At 46.8% G+C, this 14,042-nt stretch overlaps 1 protein-coding gene across 1 annotated transcript in view; it reads left to right on the top strand.

Moving 5' to 3' along the window:
- The window catches only part of LOC105389042 (fibrillin-1), a 92,231-nt gene that overhangs the window by 31,804 nt on the left and 46,385 nt on the right, over window positions 1-14,042 (top strand). Inside the window, exons 16-32 of the mRNA XM_048628636.1 lie at window positions 288-384; window positions 629-733; window positions 1,553-1,733; window positions 1,857-1,935; window positions 2,314-2,491; window positions 4,321-4,428; window positions 5,010-5,179; window positions 5,924-6,056; window positions 6,959-7,141; window positions 7,515-7,849; window positions 8,174-8,636; window positions 9,527-9,742; window positions 10,307-10,424; window positions 10,792-10,905; window positions 11,685-11,763; window positions 12,040-12,213; window positions 13,192-13,358. Of these exons, the coding sequence (XP_048484593.1) occupies window positions 288-384; window positions 629-733; window positions 1,553-1,733; window positions 1,857-1,935; window positions 2,314-2,491; window positions 4,321-4,428; window positions 5,010-5,179; window positions 5,924-6,056; window positions 6,959-7,141; window positions 7,515-7,849; window positions 8,174-8,636; window positions 9,527-9,742; window positions 10,307-10,424; window positions 10,792-10,905; window positions 11,685-11,763; window positions 12,040-12,213; window positions 13,192-13,358 (2,900 nt within the window). The remainder of the gene's footprint in view (window positions 1-287; window positions 385-628; window positions 734-1,552; window positions 1,734-1,856; window positions 1,936-2,313; window positions 2,492-4,320; window positions 4,429-5,009; window positions 5,180-5,923; window positions 6,057-6,958; window positions 7,142-7,514; window positions 7,850-8,173; window positions 8,637-9,526; window positions 9,743-10,306; window positions 10,425-10,791; window positions 10,906-11,684; window positions 11,764-12,039; window positions 12,214-13,191; window positions 13,359-14,042) is intronic.

The raw sequence follows: 14,042 nt of genomic DNA on the forward strand, positions 1-14,042 counted from the left end.
TAATTATTATTATTCCTAGTTATAAAAACACACACATAATAATATGTTATAGACAACTGTAGGACATGGTGTAAGGGTGGATCTTACAATGGATCTCTTACACGACTGACACGCACCATAATTTAACATACAAGTTCCGAGAGCAAGTATTTGTCTCAGAAATATTTGCCTCGACCTTAGATCGAATCTGGGATCCATGCACTACAGACTGACGTAGATTATAAGATATCTGATCTGTGCATGTAAGGACTGGATATTTTTTATGATTTATATTTTTTTCTTTGTAGGTTTGTCGAAATGGTCGGTGCCACAACAACCCTGGCTCGTTCAAGTGCGAGTGTTTCCCCGGCTTCACGCTCAGCAACGACGGACGTACTTGTCTTGGTAAGATCGCCCATTCAATATCTATATTTATAATAATTATACTTTTTGTCGTTCACGTGACTTTTTTTACTTTGGATAAGTATTTTTTGTGTATTTTCTGAAGTCGTAGAAAAAAAGCTGTTCAGAATGACTCCCTGGCTCACCACCTTCGTATTAGTATACCTACCACTTTTCCAACATCCAGTATATATGACATCGTCCATATACACATAACCTGAATTTTATTAAAAAAAATCTTTTACAGATGAGGTTCAAGATTTATGTTACGAGAAATACGAAGAGGACCGTTGCCAAGGTCCGGGACAAACGCCAGTCACTAGATCTCAATGTTGCTGCAGTGCTGGGAAAGGTAAGAATTTAATTGGTGTATGGTAGTAATCACCCTAGGCTGTGATATTACTATCGAAAACACGCCGCTGCCTAAAGTCTCACAGTTCAAATACCTCGGCTCTGTACTGACCACAGATGCAAATGTAGACGAGGATGTCACACATCGGGTGAACACGGCATGGTTAAAGTGGAGATCCCTAACTGGTGTACTGTGTGATCCCAGAATGCCAATCAAAACCAAAGGCAAAATATATAAGACCGTGGTCAGACCCGCACTAATGTATGGCTCAGAATGCTGGACTATGAAGAAAGCGCATGAACAGCAAATGCACGTGGCCGAAATGAAGATGCTGCGCTGGGCTGGTGGTGTCACGCGCCTTGATAAAGTGCGAAATGAGCACATCAGAGGGTCCTTCAAAGTCGCACCAATCGCAGAGAAGCTAAAGGAAACCCGACTGAGGTGGTTTGGGCATGTTATGAGGCGAGAAGATGACTACGCGGTAAAGAAAGCCATGCACATCCCAAGTCAATCGAGAGGAAGAGGACGACCACCAGCAACATGGTGGTCCAATATCGAGAAGGAGATGAAAGCCCAAAACCTGACCACATCGACAACCCGGGATAGAATATCCTGGCGCCGAAGTACGAGGAGGCCCGACCCCAGCTGAACTGGGAAAAGGGCAGGAGAAAGAAGAATGGTAGTAATCACAATATACGTGTAACGTATTTTGGTATGTTCGTTTAATCTTTATCATAGTTTTATAAGGATTGACTGTACCGTTTACTTATTTTACTGTTATGTGAAAACAACTAACACCACTAATTTTAATGTCCAAAGGTCTTCAACTTGGTTGGGGCGTGTCCTGCAAGAAATGCCCTGAGGCAGACTCAGAGGAATACAAGATCCTATGTCCCGAAAGTCCGGGCAAGGACAACGATGGCACTGACATTAACGAGTGCACTATGATCCCGGGGATTTGTGCCCATGGAGCTTGCGAGAACTTAGACCCTGGATATAGGTTAGTATCTTGTGTCCTATCTATAACTTAGGCAATGGTATGGCTATATTTTAATTTACCTAACAGTAAATGATTTATTTAATGTATGGTTATTGATTTAAAAGACAATTCATTTATTTCTAGGTGCATGTGTGATCCTGGCTTCCATCCGGACGCCGACGGCATTTGTACTGACATTGACGAATGCGATATGCATCAATCGGTAAGTTGCATATAGGAATAGTTTGATTTATTATTAAGCTTAATTTTTCACTCATTTCTTTCTGCCCTATAAACATACCTGTTTATGATATTTTCTTCTGTAACAATAAAAACTACAATACCGAGTGGCAAAAGTGATGTAGTAGCCGAAAAGTGTATTTTTTATGTTTTCGTAAAAACATCACGTGACTTTTTTAGTACCTATGCATAACTATTTTTTTTAATGACTTGAAACGAAACTATGTATTTACCTTCACAATGAGCCCTAACACCATTTCTTTCGGCTTACAATGCAACTTTTGAAAAATCCTTGATAAAATCGCAAATATACAATATACATAATAATAATATATAAACCTGACCAATTTTCCCCTTCCAGTACTGCACGGGTGGCCAGTGCCGCAACACAGCCGGCTCCTTCACGTGCGTGTGTCCGCCGGGCACGCGGCACGAGCCCGAGGCGCAGTTGTGTCGCGACGTGGACGAGTGCGGTGAGCCCCACGTGACCGAGGTCTCCGGCCGCGGCGATATACCCGCGCTGTTCCTGCAGCCAGGAGGTTAACAGTTGAGGGTCTAAGCATCCCGCCTGCTGCGACTTTCATGAGGAGCCATTTCGTTCATTTTGGACTGCTCGCTCTCGGGATACTTTTGTTTCATCAAAAAAGGCTTTGGATCATCAAAAAATAGAAGCGGCGGTATACCCGCGCTGTTCCTGCAGCCAGGAGGTTAACAGTTGAGGGTCTAAGCATCCCGCCTGGTTAACGCCTATGACCATTTCGTTCATGATCGTTTGGTTGATGCTTGTTGGTAGAATCATCTTTTGGACTACTCTCTCTCAGGATACTTTCGTTGTAAAGGTAATTAGGCTGCCATTAGGCTATAGGGTGCCCTTAGGCTACTTTTAGGGTGCCATTAGGCTACATCGCACCGTGACGGCAGCGGTGTCGCGACGTGGACGAGTGCGGTGAGCCCCACGTGACCGAGGTCTCCGGCCGCGGCGATATACCCGCGCTGTTCCTGCAGCCAGGAGGTTAACAGTTGAGGGTCTAAGCATCCCGCCTGGTTAACGCCTATGGTCATTTCGTTCAGCCATTTCGTTCATGATCGTTTGGTTTATGCTTGTTGGTAGTACTTATCATCTTTTGAACCCCTCTCTCTCAGGATACTTTGGTTGTTAAGGTTTTTAATGGAGAATTATTGGCTGTCATTAGGCTATAGGATGCCATTAGGCTACTTATAGGCTGCTAGTATGCTAGAGGACAGTTGTGTCGCGACGTGGACGAGTGCGGTGAGCCCCACGTGACCGAGGTCTCCGGCCGCGGCGATATACCCGCGCTGTTCCTGCAGCCAGGAGGTTAACAGTTGAGGGTCTAAGCATCCCGCCTGCTGCGACTTTCATGAGGAGCCATTTCGTTCATGATTCTTGTTGTTCGATGCAAGATGAACCTTTTTCATGCTGGTAGAATCATTTTTGTGGGAATACAACTTCTGTCTACAGATTTAGAATGAGGTTCTATTTTAAGGGTTTGAAGACGAATGATAAAAGCAATGAGTAATGTAGTTTCTGTCAAGAAGTTGGCATCGTGCGATGTTGAAAAGTGGAATCGTGGCTTGTTCTTATCTTTGAGGAATTATAATAATGACAGAATTAGACTTTAGGGCCTAATCAGGCTATAGGTTGACCAGCAGTTTAGGTCAGAGGTTGCGTTTTAAGGGTTTGAAGACGAATGATGAAAGCAGTGAGTAATCTAGTTTCTGTCAAGAAGTCGGATGGTGTGATTTTGAAAAGGGGAATCGTGGCTTATTCTTATCTTGGCGGCTTATATTATGACAGAATTAGCGCACAGAAGTAGGCATTTGATCGATAAGGAAAAACAATAGGGAATAAGTAAAGCGGCTGATTATTTTCTTGAAGGCTATTCTTCTCTTCATTTCTTCTTACAAACATGGGACCATAAATACATTTCATAAAATGAATGACAAGCTACTTCGAATTAACGAAGCACACTAAACTTCGTTCATCAGATAATCTTCAGTCCATGGTGCGTACCTACATTAAATTAAAACAACGGAATTAATTTCACTCCGCCGCTTTTTAGCCACGTATTAACTATTCGTCATTGTCATAACATTTTAATACGTGGGATGTTAAATATGAAAGGGTAAATGAACTTTATTGCAACAGGCATATGACAAAAGGTCAAATAAAGGTGTCACCACAACCAATAGTGACACTTCATTTTGAGTATAGACCAATAGCGTTAAGCTTACACGAAAACAAGAGTGTCAGTATTGGTGGATATCATACCTTAGTTTGACGTTTGTCTCATGCTATTTGTTTTAAACTATAGACATAGCCAATAATAATGTTGATTGTTGTTTCCAGCGACGTCCAATCCGTGCGACAATGGCCGCTGCATCAACACTCACGGCGGCTACGAGTGCGAGTGTGAACCAGGATTCGTGTTGGATGCTAGCGCCAGACATTGCCTTGGTAAGAACTCATTTATACACATTCTAAACCTGAAATAGTCTACATAATAAAATGTTATAAGCTCGTTTCAGGCGCTCAGTTCAGTTTTGGTCATTCACATTCACATTTCAACAAAGGTAATTTTCGACAGAATACGAACGTAGTTAAATATGCCAAATAACATTCGAAAATGCAGGACTAGGTTCAATAGAGAATACCTCATCTGTATATAATATACCTTCATCCCAGTTTCCATACAAATCTAACGCCTAAGTGCCAATTTCTCCATTGTCGGTTATATAACCGACAGGGCTTGATATATAAATTAAACTTCATCTCCATATAAAATTCATGACAGATGTGTCAAAAGTTAACCACTACTCCCTGGGTATGCTCTAACCGAGAATGGAGAAATTGGCACTAAAGGTACTACCAATTTCGTTTTACCTATTGCAACTTTCGATTGTCGGGCGCAGCTAAACCACACAGTGTATCAACTGCGAGCTACAGTCTTACTACTTACTATGAAATTAATAGGTGTATTTTTTCACACTATATAGAAAGAAATTTTAAGCCTTTCAACCTCCATCAATTTCCCCCAGACAACCGCCGCGGCTCGTGCTGGCGCCGCGTGGTAGAAGGGCAGTGCGAGGCGGCGGCGCCGGGCACGCTGCTGCGCCAGGAGTGCTGCTGCAGCGTGGGGCTGGCGTGGGGCTCCCCCTGCGAGCCCTGTGACGTCGAGCACTGCCCGTGCCCTAAGGGCTTCGCTAAGGTGAGTGAAAAAAGAGTGGGACGCCCTCCTGACCGCTAGACTGACGACCTTAGGTGGGTAGCCGGTGGTGGTTGGATGAGGAAGGCCGAAGATCGAGTGTTGTGGCGCTACCTGGGAGAGGCCTATGTCCAGTAGTGGATGATTATTGGCTGATGATGAGTGTAAATAAGTTGAGTTTCACGAGGTTTTGAGGCAAAGACGTCTCTAAGCAACGATGTTTGGAAGGAAAGAAAATAAATTTATTTCACACACACACAGAAACAACACAGATTTATTTAGCAACTAACTTCATACACATTTGATGGGGTCCCTCTGCGAGCCTTGTGATGTGGAGCACTGCCCGTGCCCTAAGGGATTCGCTAAGGTGAGTGTGGAGGGTAACTCTCTGAGTGACATATGAACTGTTACTCATATATATAATCATATACATTCTTCTTGAGCAGTTATAAATGTGATTAGGAGACCTTTGCATATCAATGTGAAGCAGCCCCTAGTGCGCTTTTGGGATATTTTGAATTCCATTCATATTTGTATTTATTGCAACTAGATAACAATATAGAGGTATTTATTTACATAACATTGGCACCAGCGTTTTCGGTTATTTAGTATTTTTTCGCCATTTTATAAGTATGTTTGCTCTTCACGTGACATGGTGACATCACGTTCTCTCACACAGAACACCTCCGACTGATATATACAATTTTTAAGTCCTAAAATGTACATAACATATGTTTTCCCCAACAGTTGGACGGTGCGACGTGCCGCGACGTGGACGAGTGCGCGCTGGACGCGGAGCTGTGCGCGGGCGGCGAGTGCGTCAACACGGACGGCTCCTACCGCTGCGAGTGTCCGCGCGGACTCACGCTCGACCCTACTGGTAACTAGCCCCGAGCCCACTAGTTGGACGGTGCGACATGTCGCGACGTGGACGAGTGCGTCAACACGGACGGCTCCTACCGCTGCGAGTGTCCGCGCGGACTCACGCTCGACCCTACTGGTAACTAGCCCCGAGCCCACTAGTTGGACGGTGCGACATGTCGCGACGTGGACGAGTGCGTCAACACGGACGGCTCCTACCGCTGCGAGTGTCCGCGCGGACTCACGCTCGACCCTACTGGTAACTAGCCCCGAGCCCACTAGTTGGACGGTGCGACATGTCGCGACGTGGACGAGTGCGTCAACACGGACGGCTCCTACCGCTGCGAGTGTCCGCGCGGACTCACGCTCGACCCTACTGGTAACTAGCCCCGAGCCCACTAGTTGGACGGTGCGACATGTCGCGACGTGGACGAGTGCGTCAACACGGACGGCTCCTACCGCTGCGAGTGTCCGCGCGGACTCACGCTCGACCCTACTGGTAACTAGCCCCGAGCCCACTAGTTGGACGGTGCGACATGTCGCGACGTGGACGAGTGTGAACAGGGTCTAGTAGACTACTTTGTTTCATCATTATCCAATAATAGTCCTCGGCTGGGCATAGGCCTCTCAAGGAGCGCCACAACACTCTGTCTTCGTTCTTCCTCATCCGGCCACCTATCTATCTAACGGTTTTGATCCAGCTGGCTGGAAGCTCTCACTTCTCAGCTACGCTGCTATCACGTCCCTATAAAGCATTTCACCGAATAAGACATCTGTCAAAACCCTTATTACATTCGAAGAAGAGTAGTTTTTGTTGGTGTCAGATGTCGTATTTGATGAAAAGCTGTATAGAAGGTAATATCTATATCGACAAGGGGTTACATAACCGAGCCTACTTACTAACCCCACTTTCCTCCACAGGTAACCGCTGCACAGACACTCGCGTGGAAACATGCTACGCAGTCTACAGCGGCGGGCGCTGCTCGTCTCCTCTACAGGGGGCCGCGGGGGGCGCGGGGGGCGGGGCGCTGCGGGCCGTGTGCTGCTGCTCGTCGCTGGGCAAGGCGTGGGGGGATAACCGATGCGAGCCGTGTCCTAGACGAGGTGAGTGATGCGAAATGGCGGTTATGTGTATGAATATGAGGGGAGAGGATTTGTTTGTAGTGCGCGCTTACCGCAATGGATGAATAGCGGACGAGCAGTATAACTAGCGTGAATGCCGTCGCGAGGTCACGTCGAATGTGACTCGCCCACTATTTCCAAGTGCACCTAAAATGACTTCTTGATCAATACTGAATAATTTTGATTGAAGTCTTGAATACCACGGCTAGATATCTGAGTTAAATAACGTAAAATATATGTCATGATGTGCATTTATTATTGTTTATTGAAATTATTATTTAACTTGATCTAGCTTCACTTTATCAGCAAGCAAAATTATTTAATTTCTCATCTAACATAAAATAATTTCCCACAGGAACCGACGCCTACCGCGACCTCTGCATATCCGACGCGGATGGCGGCACCACCATCTGGGAGCGACCTAATGGACCCGGCGGGGTTGGCTTCAACGGCACCAACATTTGGAACCAAGCTGGCGGAGGGGTTGGCCCAAACGACGGCGGAGACTTGTGGGGCAATAACTTCGGGAATGGCAGTGATGGCGGTTGGGGCAGTGGCACTGGGAATGGATTGGTTCCAGGGCATATGGATGTGAATGAGTGTGCGGCCTTTCCAGGGTTGTGTGGGCACGGGAGGTGCAGAAATATGCCGGGCACGTTCACTTGTGACTGTTTCCCGGGTTATGAACAGGTTGGTTAATTATTTTGCATGAATATTCAAGACAAGGAGTTTTAATATTCAACAAGTTCGGTTTGATATTAACTAAGAATGCTCAACCTTCTAAAAACCCCACCCTTCTGAAAATAGAGCATTATCAGAGTCCGCTCGATATCGTTGTCTGACAGCGGAACAGCCACTCGGACTGGAACCAATAATAATCATTAATAATTATAATTATTATGGGCTTTTATATAGCCTAGACTAGACATATTTTATCTTATTTCCTGACCCTATTTATATACCTACATACGTCGCATCAACCCCCAACTGACCATACCCCCTTCCACCCCCCAGGACTCAAACAACCACACCTGCGTGGACGTGGACGAGTGCTCCATAGTGGACGACGTGTGCGGCGCGGGCACGTGTCACAACACGCCCGGCGCCTTCACCTGTCTGTGCCTGCCCGGGCACACGCCCGACCCGCTCAGCAAAGTGTGTGTGGGTGAGTTGTCTCATATGTTGAGTGGTGTGGACGTGGACGAGTGCTCCATAGTGGACGACGTGTGCGGCGCAGGGACGTGTCACAACACGCCCGGCGCCTTCACCTGTCTGTGCCTGCCCGGGCACACGCCCGACCCGCTCAGCAAAGTGTGTGTGGGTGAGTTGTCTCATATGTTGAGTGGTGTGGACGTGGACGAGTGCTCCATAGTGGACGACGTGTGCGGCGCGGGGACGTGTCACAACACGCCCGGCGCCTTCACCTGTCTGTGCCTGCCCGGGCACACGCCCGACCCGCTCAGCAAAGTGTGTGTGGGTGAGTTGTCTGCAGAATTAGAATATCTCCTAGTAATGCCATAAACGCCTTATGACAGCCAAAGAAATCGCGATAAAGAAAACATTTAAGTGCAATTTCACCAAACGCTTAACGTATTTAGTAGCCCGTCAAACGTCTGTCAGTTAGTACACTAGGTTCCCGTCATATTTTTCATTGAAGACTACTTCTATTCTATTCTGGTGCTTTGTAGTAAAATTTTCCAAAAAAATAAATAAAAAAAAACAATTCATCATCATCATCATCAGCTAATTATCATCCACTGCTGGACATAGGCCTCTCCCAAGGAGCGGCACAACACTCGGTCCTCGGCCCTGCTCATCCAACCACTACCCCCACCCGCCTAAGGCCGTCAGTCCAGTGGGCAGGAGGGCGTCCCACGCTGCGTTTGCCTGTTCGTGGTCTCCACTCGAGAACTCGTCTACCCCAACCGTTATCGGTTCTTCGACAGATATGACCAGCCCACTGCCACTTCAGCTTGCATATTTTGACAGCTATGTCGGTATCTTTAGTCCTGTGACGGATAACCTCATTTCTGATATGATCCAATTCTATCAAAATTTCAATTATATCAGTGTAATTAAAATGAATTTCGGCATCAACTATTACAAACCCATAGACATCTATCACCCATCTCTTAAGATAAGACCCTTTTTTATGAGTTTTTTACGTGCTACCATCTGCTGTATGCAGGGACGGATCTGTCTTAACCTCATTCTCCCCAATTCTCATCATTCTAAAGTGTTCATGATTTTATTTGTGTACTGTCAGACACAAATCAATCGTTATTTGTGTATTTGTTACAGACTATCAATCTGAAATAAAATTATATTCTATTCTATACTAAATCCTCACCTTTCTCCCCCATCCAGACATAGACGAGTGTGCAGAAAACCGCCTGCTCTGCCGCGGCGGGCGCTGCGTCAACACGGCCGGGTCGTTCCGCTGCGAGTGCGGGCCTGGGATGGAATTAGCCCCGGACAGAATGTCTTGTAAAGACGTGGACGAGTGTTCTATAACCAGCGGGATATGCTCTAACGGAGCGTGCGAGAATCTGATGGGGACGTATCAGTGCGTTTGTGATGACGGTGAGTGGGACATAAGCTTACTTTTTGGCGAGTAAGGTCTTCTAGGTCCTGCAAAGCTCAGTCTCAGCTGCACGGCACTGTTATAGACGTAGATAAACGTCATTATATCGCCATCCTCGATAAATATGGCGATAAAATCGGTAAATGTTGCATTAAACGTCGATAAAGATGCCCACGGTGAACACGGCGGGGTCCTTCCGCTGTGAATGTGGACCTGGGATGGAGCTAGCCCCGGAAAGAATGAGCTGCAAGGATGTCGATGAATGTTCCATCACCAGTGGGATCTGTTCCAATGGAGCGTGCGAGAATCTGATGGGGACGTATCAGTGCGTCTGTGATGACGGTAAGCTAACGTTTTGGCCTGTCAACAATTAGAAAATGAACCTACCTATACTATACAGTCGCTGGCCAGCGACAGTCAAAGCTCTGCTAAGTCCTACAAAGCTATCGTACCACCACCGCACATTAGCAATCCACAATCCTGAAGCAGTATTGCTGATCTGTCAAAAATCCCACCATCTTCAGTTTTTTATTTGACACTCATATGAATTGTAAATTCCAAAGGTTACGCCCAGTCGAGTGTGAAGTCCCACTGTGAAGACATCGACGAATGCTCCGAGGACCCGACACGATGTGAACACGAGTGCATCAACACGCCCGGCTCTTACCACTGCAAGTGCCGGTAAGATTCCTGATTCTCTTTCTACGACTATTTAATTTTATCAATCGGAGTAGAGAGTATAACTAAGTCTCATTAGGGTTAGGGTAAGTGTATTTATCATCATCCTTTGTTGATGGCTGTCATTGAATTTGCTAGATAAACCATCAAACATGTTAGATTTTTAATTTTTGAAAACATATTGTGCCTAAGGAGCTATAGGTTTGGTCATATCACCCGTGGTGCGTCGCGCCATATAGAATCCGATATATTATAACTCTAGCCATCACGCCACGCCGGCTGTGTGCCTAGAGTTTCACTACAATAAGAAGAAGAAACGCCAGTCAGAGCAACCAACCTATCCCTAACCTCATTCACGTGTCTTCCGCAGCGAGGGCTGGCACCTCCGCGCGGACGGGCGCTCGTGCCGCGACGTGGACGAGTGCGCGTCCGGCACCCGGCCCTGCGGCGGCGGCGACTGTCGCAATACTCCCGGGTCGTACAGGTGACTGAATAGATAGATAACCTATCATAAGCAACGTTAAACCCCCCCGACATTCAACACTAAGGGCCACTTGCAGAAACATATTAATCTAGATTTAGTGTCAAATCTCGATTTAAGAAACTTAACACTAAATCTAGATAAAAAAAATTAACACTAAATCTAGATTAAATATGTTGGTGCAAGTGGCCCAAAAAGTAGCATAACTTTTGAATGACTAAGATAATTTTGTAAAATATGGCTAAGGGCCACATATTTATGTTTGGTTGAGGCTCTACTCCCACTCACTAAATTGGTCCTGGCAGAATACCAGCGCTGTGATTATTTAATCATAAATAATCATAGTATTATGCTGAGTCAGAACCCTTTCGCTAACATGATAAATACACATGTTGCTTTTCTATCTGCATGTCTTATAATAATGTTTTGTGTTTTGTAATCTAAAAAATTAATGTTAGAAATCTTGCTGTGTAACCTGTGTATGTGTTGTGTTAAGTAAATAAATAACTTATCTATCTATCTATCTATCTACTTGCACCAACACTAAATCTAGATTTAATATGTTTCTGCAAGTGGCCCTAAGAATACTCGGGGTAATATTATGCATGACCAAAAAAAAAAAACAATAGAAAATTCGGTTCAGCCTCTTGAAAAATTACTTTACCAGGCATGAGGATCTGTCAATCAAATCTCATAGGAATCATGCTATATTTTACAACGTATAATATTAGTGGTATCAAATCATTCCATTATTGATTCATAATCGGCCATCTTTACTACAGATGCACCTGCGGGGAGGGGCTACTCCCGTCGCCGGAGGGGGCGAAGCCGACGTGTGTCGACGTTGACGAGTGTGCTGAGGTGAGTGAACCTTGATGTTTCTAAAGGGATCCTTCCCTTGTATTGTGAAGTAGGTACCTTGCCACAAGGCTGGGTTTCGCGAGTCACATCCGCGCCCACCGCCGCAGAAGTCCTACTAGCTCCTGAGGTCACCGTCATAGGATCAAGATGAGGAGGACATCATCATCACGTCGGGGTCACCAATTTTACTGAAGGAAGAAATGAGCACACACTGCTAAATCAAACAAATCATTCAAAGTAGTTTATTTGACGGCTAAAGCTATTCCTTTCTTCCAGATCCCAGACTTATGCGGCGCGGGCGAGTGCCGCAACACAATCGGCAGCTTCTTCTGCCGCTGCAGCCCCGGCTACTCCGTGCGGCCGGAGCAGGGCCCCGCCTGTATGGACGACGACGAGTGCGAGCTGGGCACGTGCGACTGTCACCCGCGCGCCGACTGTGTCAACCTGCCGGTAACTATGTCAACATGCCCCCGGCTACTGGACCACGACGAGGCGAGCTGGGCACGTGCGACTGTCACCCGCGCGCCGACTGTGTCAACCTGCCGGTAACTATGTCAACATGCCCCCGGCTACTGGACCACGACGAGGCGAGCTGGGCACGTGCGACTGTCACCCGCGCGCCGACTGTGTCAACCTGCCGGTAACTATATCAACATGCCCCCGGCTACTGGACCACGACGAGGCGAGCTGGGCACGTGCGACTGTCACCCGCGCGCCGACTGTGTCAACCTGCCGGTAACTATGTCAACATGCCCCCGGCTACTGGACCACGACGAGGCGAGCTGGGCACGTGCGACTGTCACCCGCGCGCCGACTGTGTCAACCTGCCGGTAACTATGTCAACATGCCCCCGGCTACTGGACCACGACGAGGCGAGCTGGGCACGTGCGACTGTCACCCGCGCGCCGACTGTGTCAACCTGCCGGTAACTATATCAACATGCCCCCGGCTACTGGACCACGACGAGGCGAGCTGGGCACGTGCGACTGTCACCCGCGCGCCGACTGTGTCAACCTGCCGGTAACTGCAGTTGGATGATCACAGCATAATAATATATGTCTCTTTCTAGCCTATTCTCATCCTCCTCATATGAACAGGTGTTCGGTCCAGCAGACCGGAGATTAGGGCCTATTCTATTCTGAGAGGGGGTGAATTTCCTGTACCTATGTACGTACCTAGAGAGCTACCTCTCTCGAGTCGTGTACATATCCTCTTGATTTCAGCTCAGCCAGCCTAACTTCCGAGTAAACTGGAGCAGCCTGGGTGTTGCAATAGCTGAGATAGGCGTTCTGATGATCCAAGAATAGATAATCCCGTTTAGGCCAACCTACTTAGTCTCCTTTGTCTATCTGACGTAAGCGTAAGCATTTTCACGTGCTCAAGAATATTACACCTAGTTACCTACAATTAACCCTTCAACCTCCGCAGGGTTCGTTCCAATGCCGCTGCCGCGAAGGCTGGCGCGGCGACGGGTTCGAGTGCGAGGACATCGACGAATGTGTGACCAACAATGGCGGCTGTCATCCACGGGCCACTTGCCGCAATACTGATGGAAGCTTTAACTGTCTGTGTGATACTGGATATAAGGGAGATGGGTGAGTTGCATTGGTAGATGATATTATAGTGAATAGTCCACTTTTTTCCTGTATATTTATTATATTCGGTCGAGTGTGAGGACATCGACGAATGTGTGACCAACAATGGCGGCTGTCATCCACGGGCTACCTGCCGCAATACTGACGGGAGTTTCAACTGCCTGTGTGACACTGGGTATAAGGGAGATGGGTGAGTGGCATTGGTAGATGATATCATAGTGTATAGTTCACTTGTCTCCGGTATATTTATGATATTCGGTCGAGTGTGAAGTCATTGACGAGTGCGTCACAAAAAATGGCGGCTGTCACCCACGGACCACTTGCCGCAATACTGATGGAAGTTTTAACTGTCTGTGTGATACTGGGTATAAGGGAGATGGGTGAGTTTCATCTATGGTTTATGTACTCAGTGTAAAGTCAATGTCTTCAGTGTATTTATGATATTCATTCGAGTGTTAAGTCATCGACTAACAATGGTGGCGGTCATCCGCGAGCTACTTGCCGCAATACTGACGAAAGTTTCAACTGTCTGTGTGACACTGGGTATAAGGGAGATGGGTGAGTGTCATCTGTGGTTTATATACTCAGTGTAAAGTCAATGTCTCCAGTGTATTTATGACATTTATTCGAGTGTTAAGTCATCGACTAACAATGGTGGCGGTCATCCGCGAGCTAATTGCCGTA

Source organism: Plutella xylostella, chromosome 21 (assembly GCF_932276165.1).
Source record: "Plutella xylostella chromosome 21, ilPluXylo3.1, whole genome shotgun sequence".
NCBI lineage: Eukaryota > Metazoa > Arthropoda > Insecta > Lepidoptera > Plutellidae > Plutella > Plutella xylostella.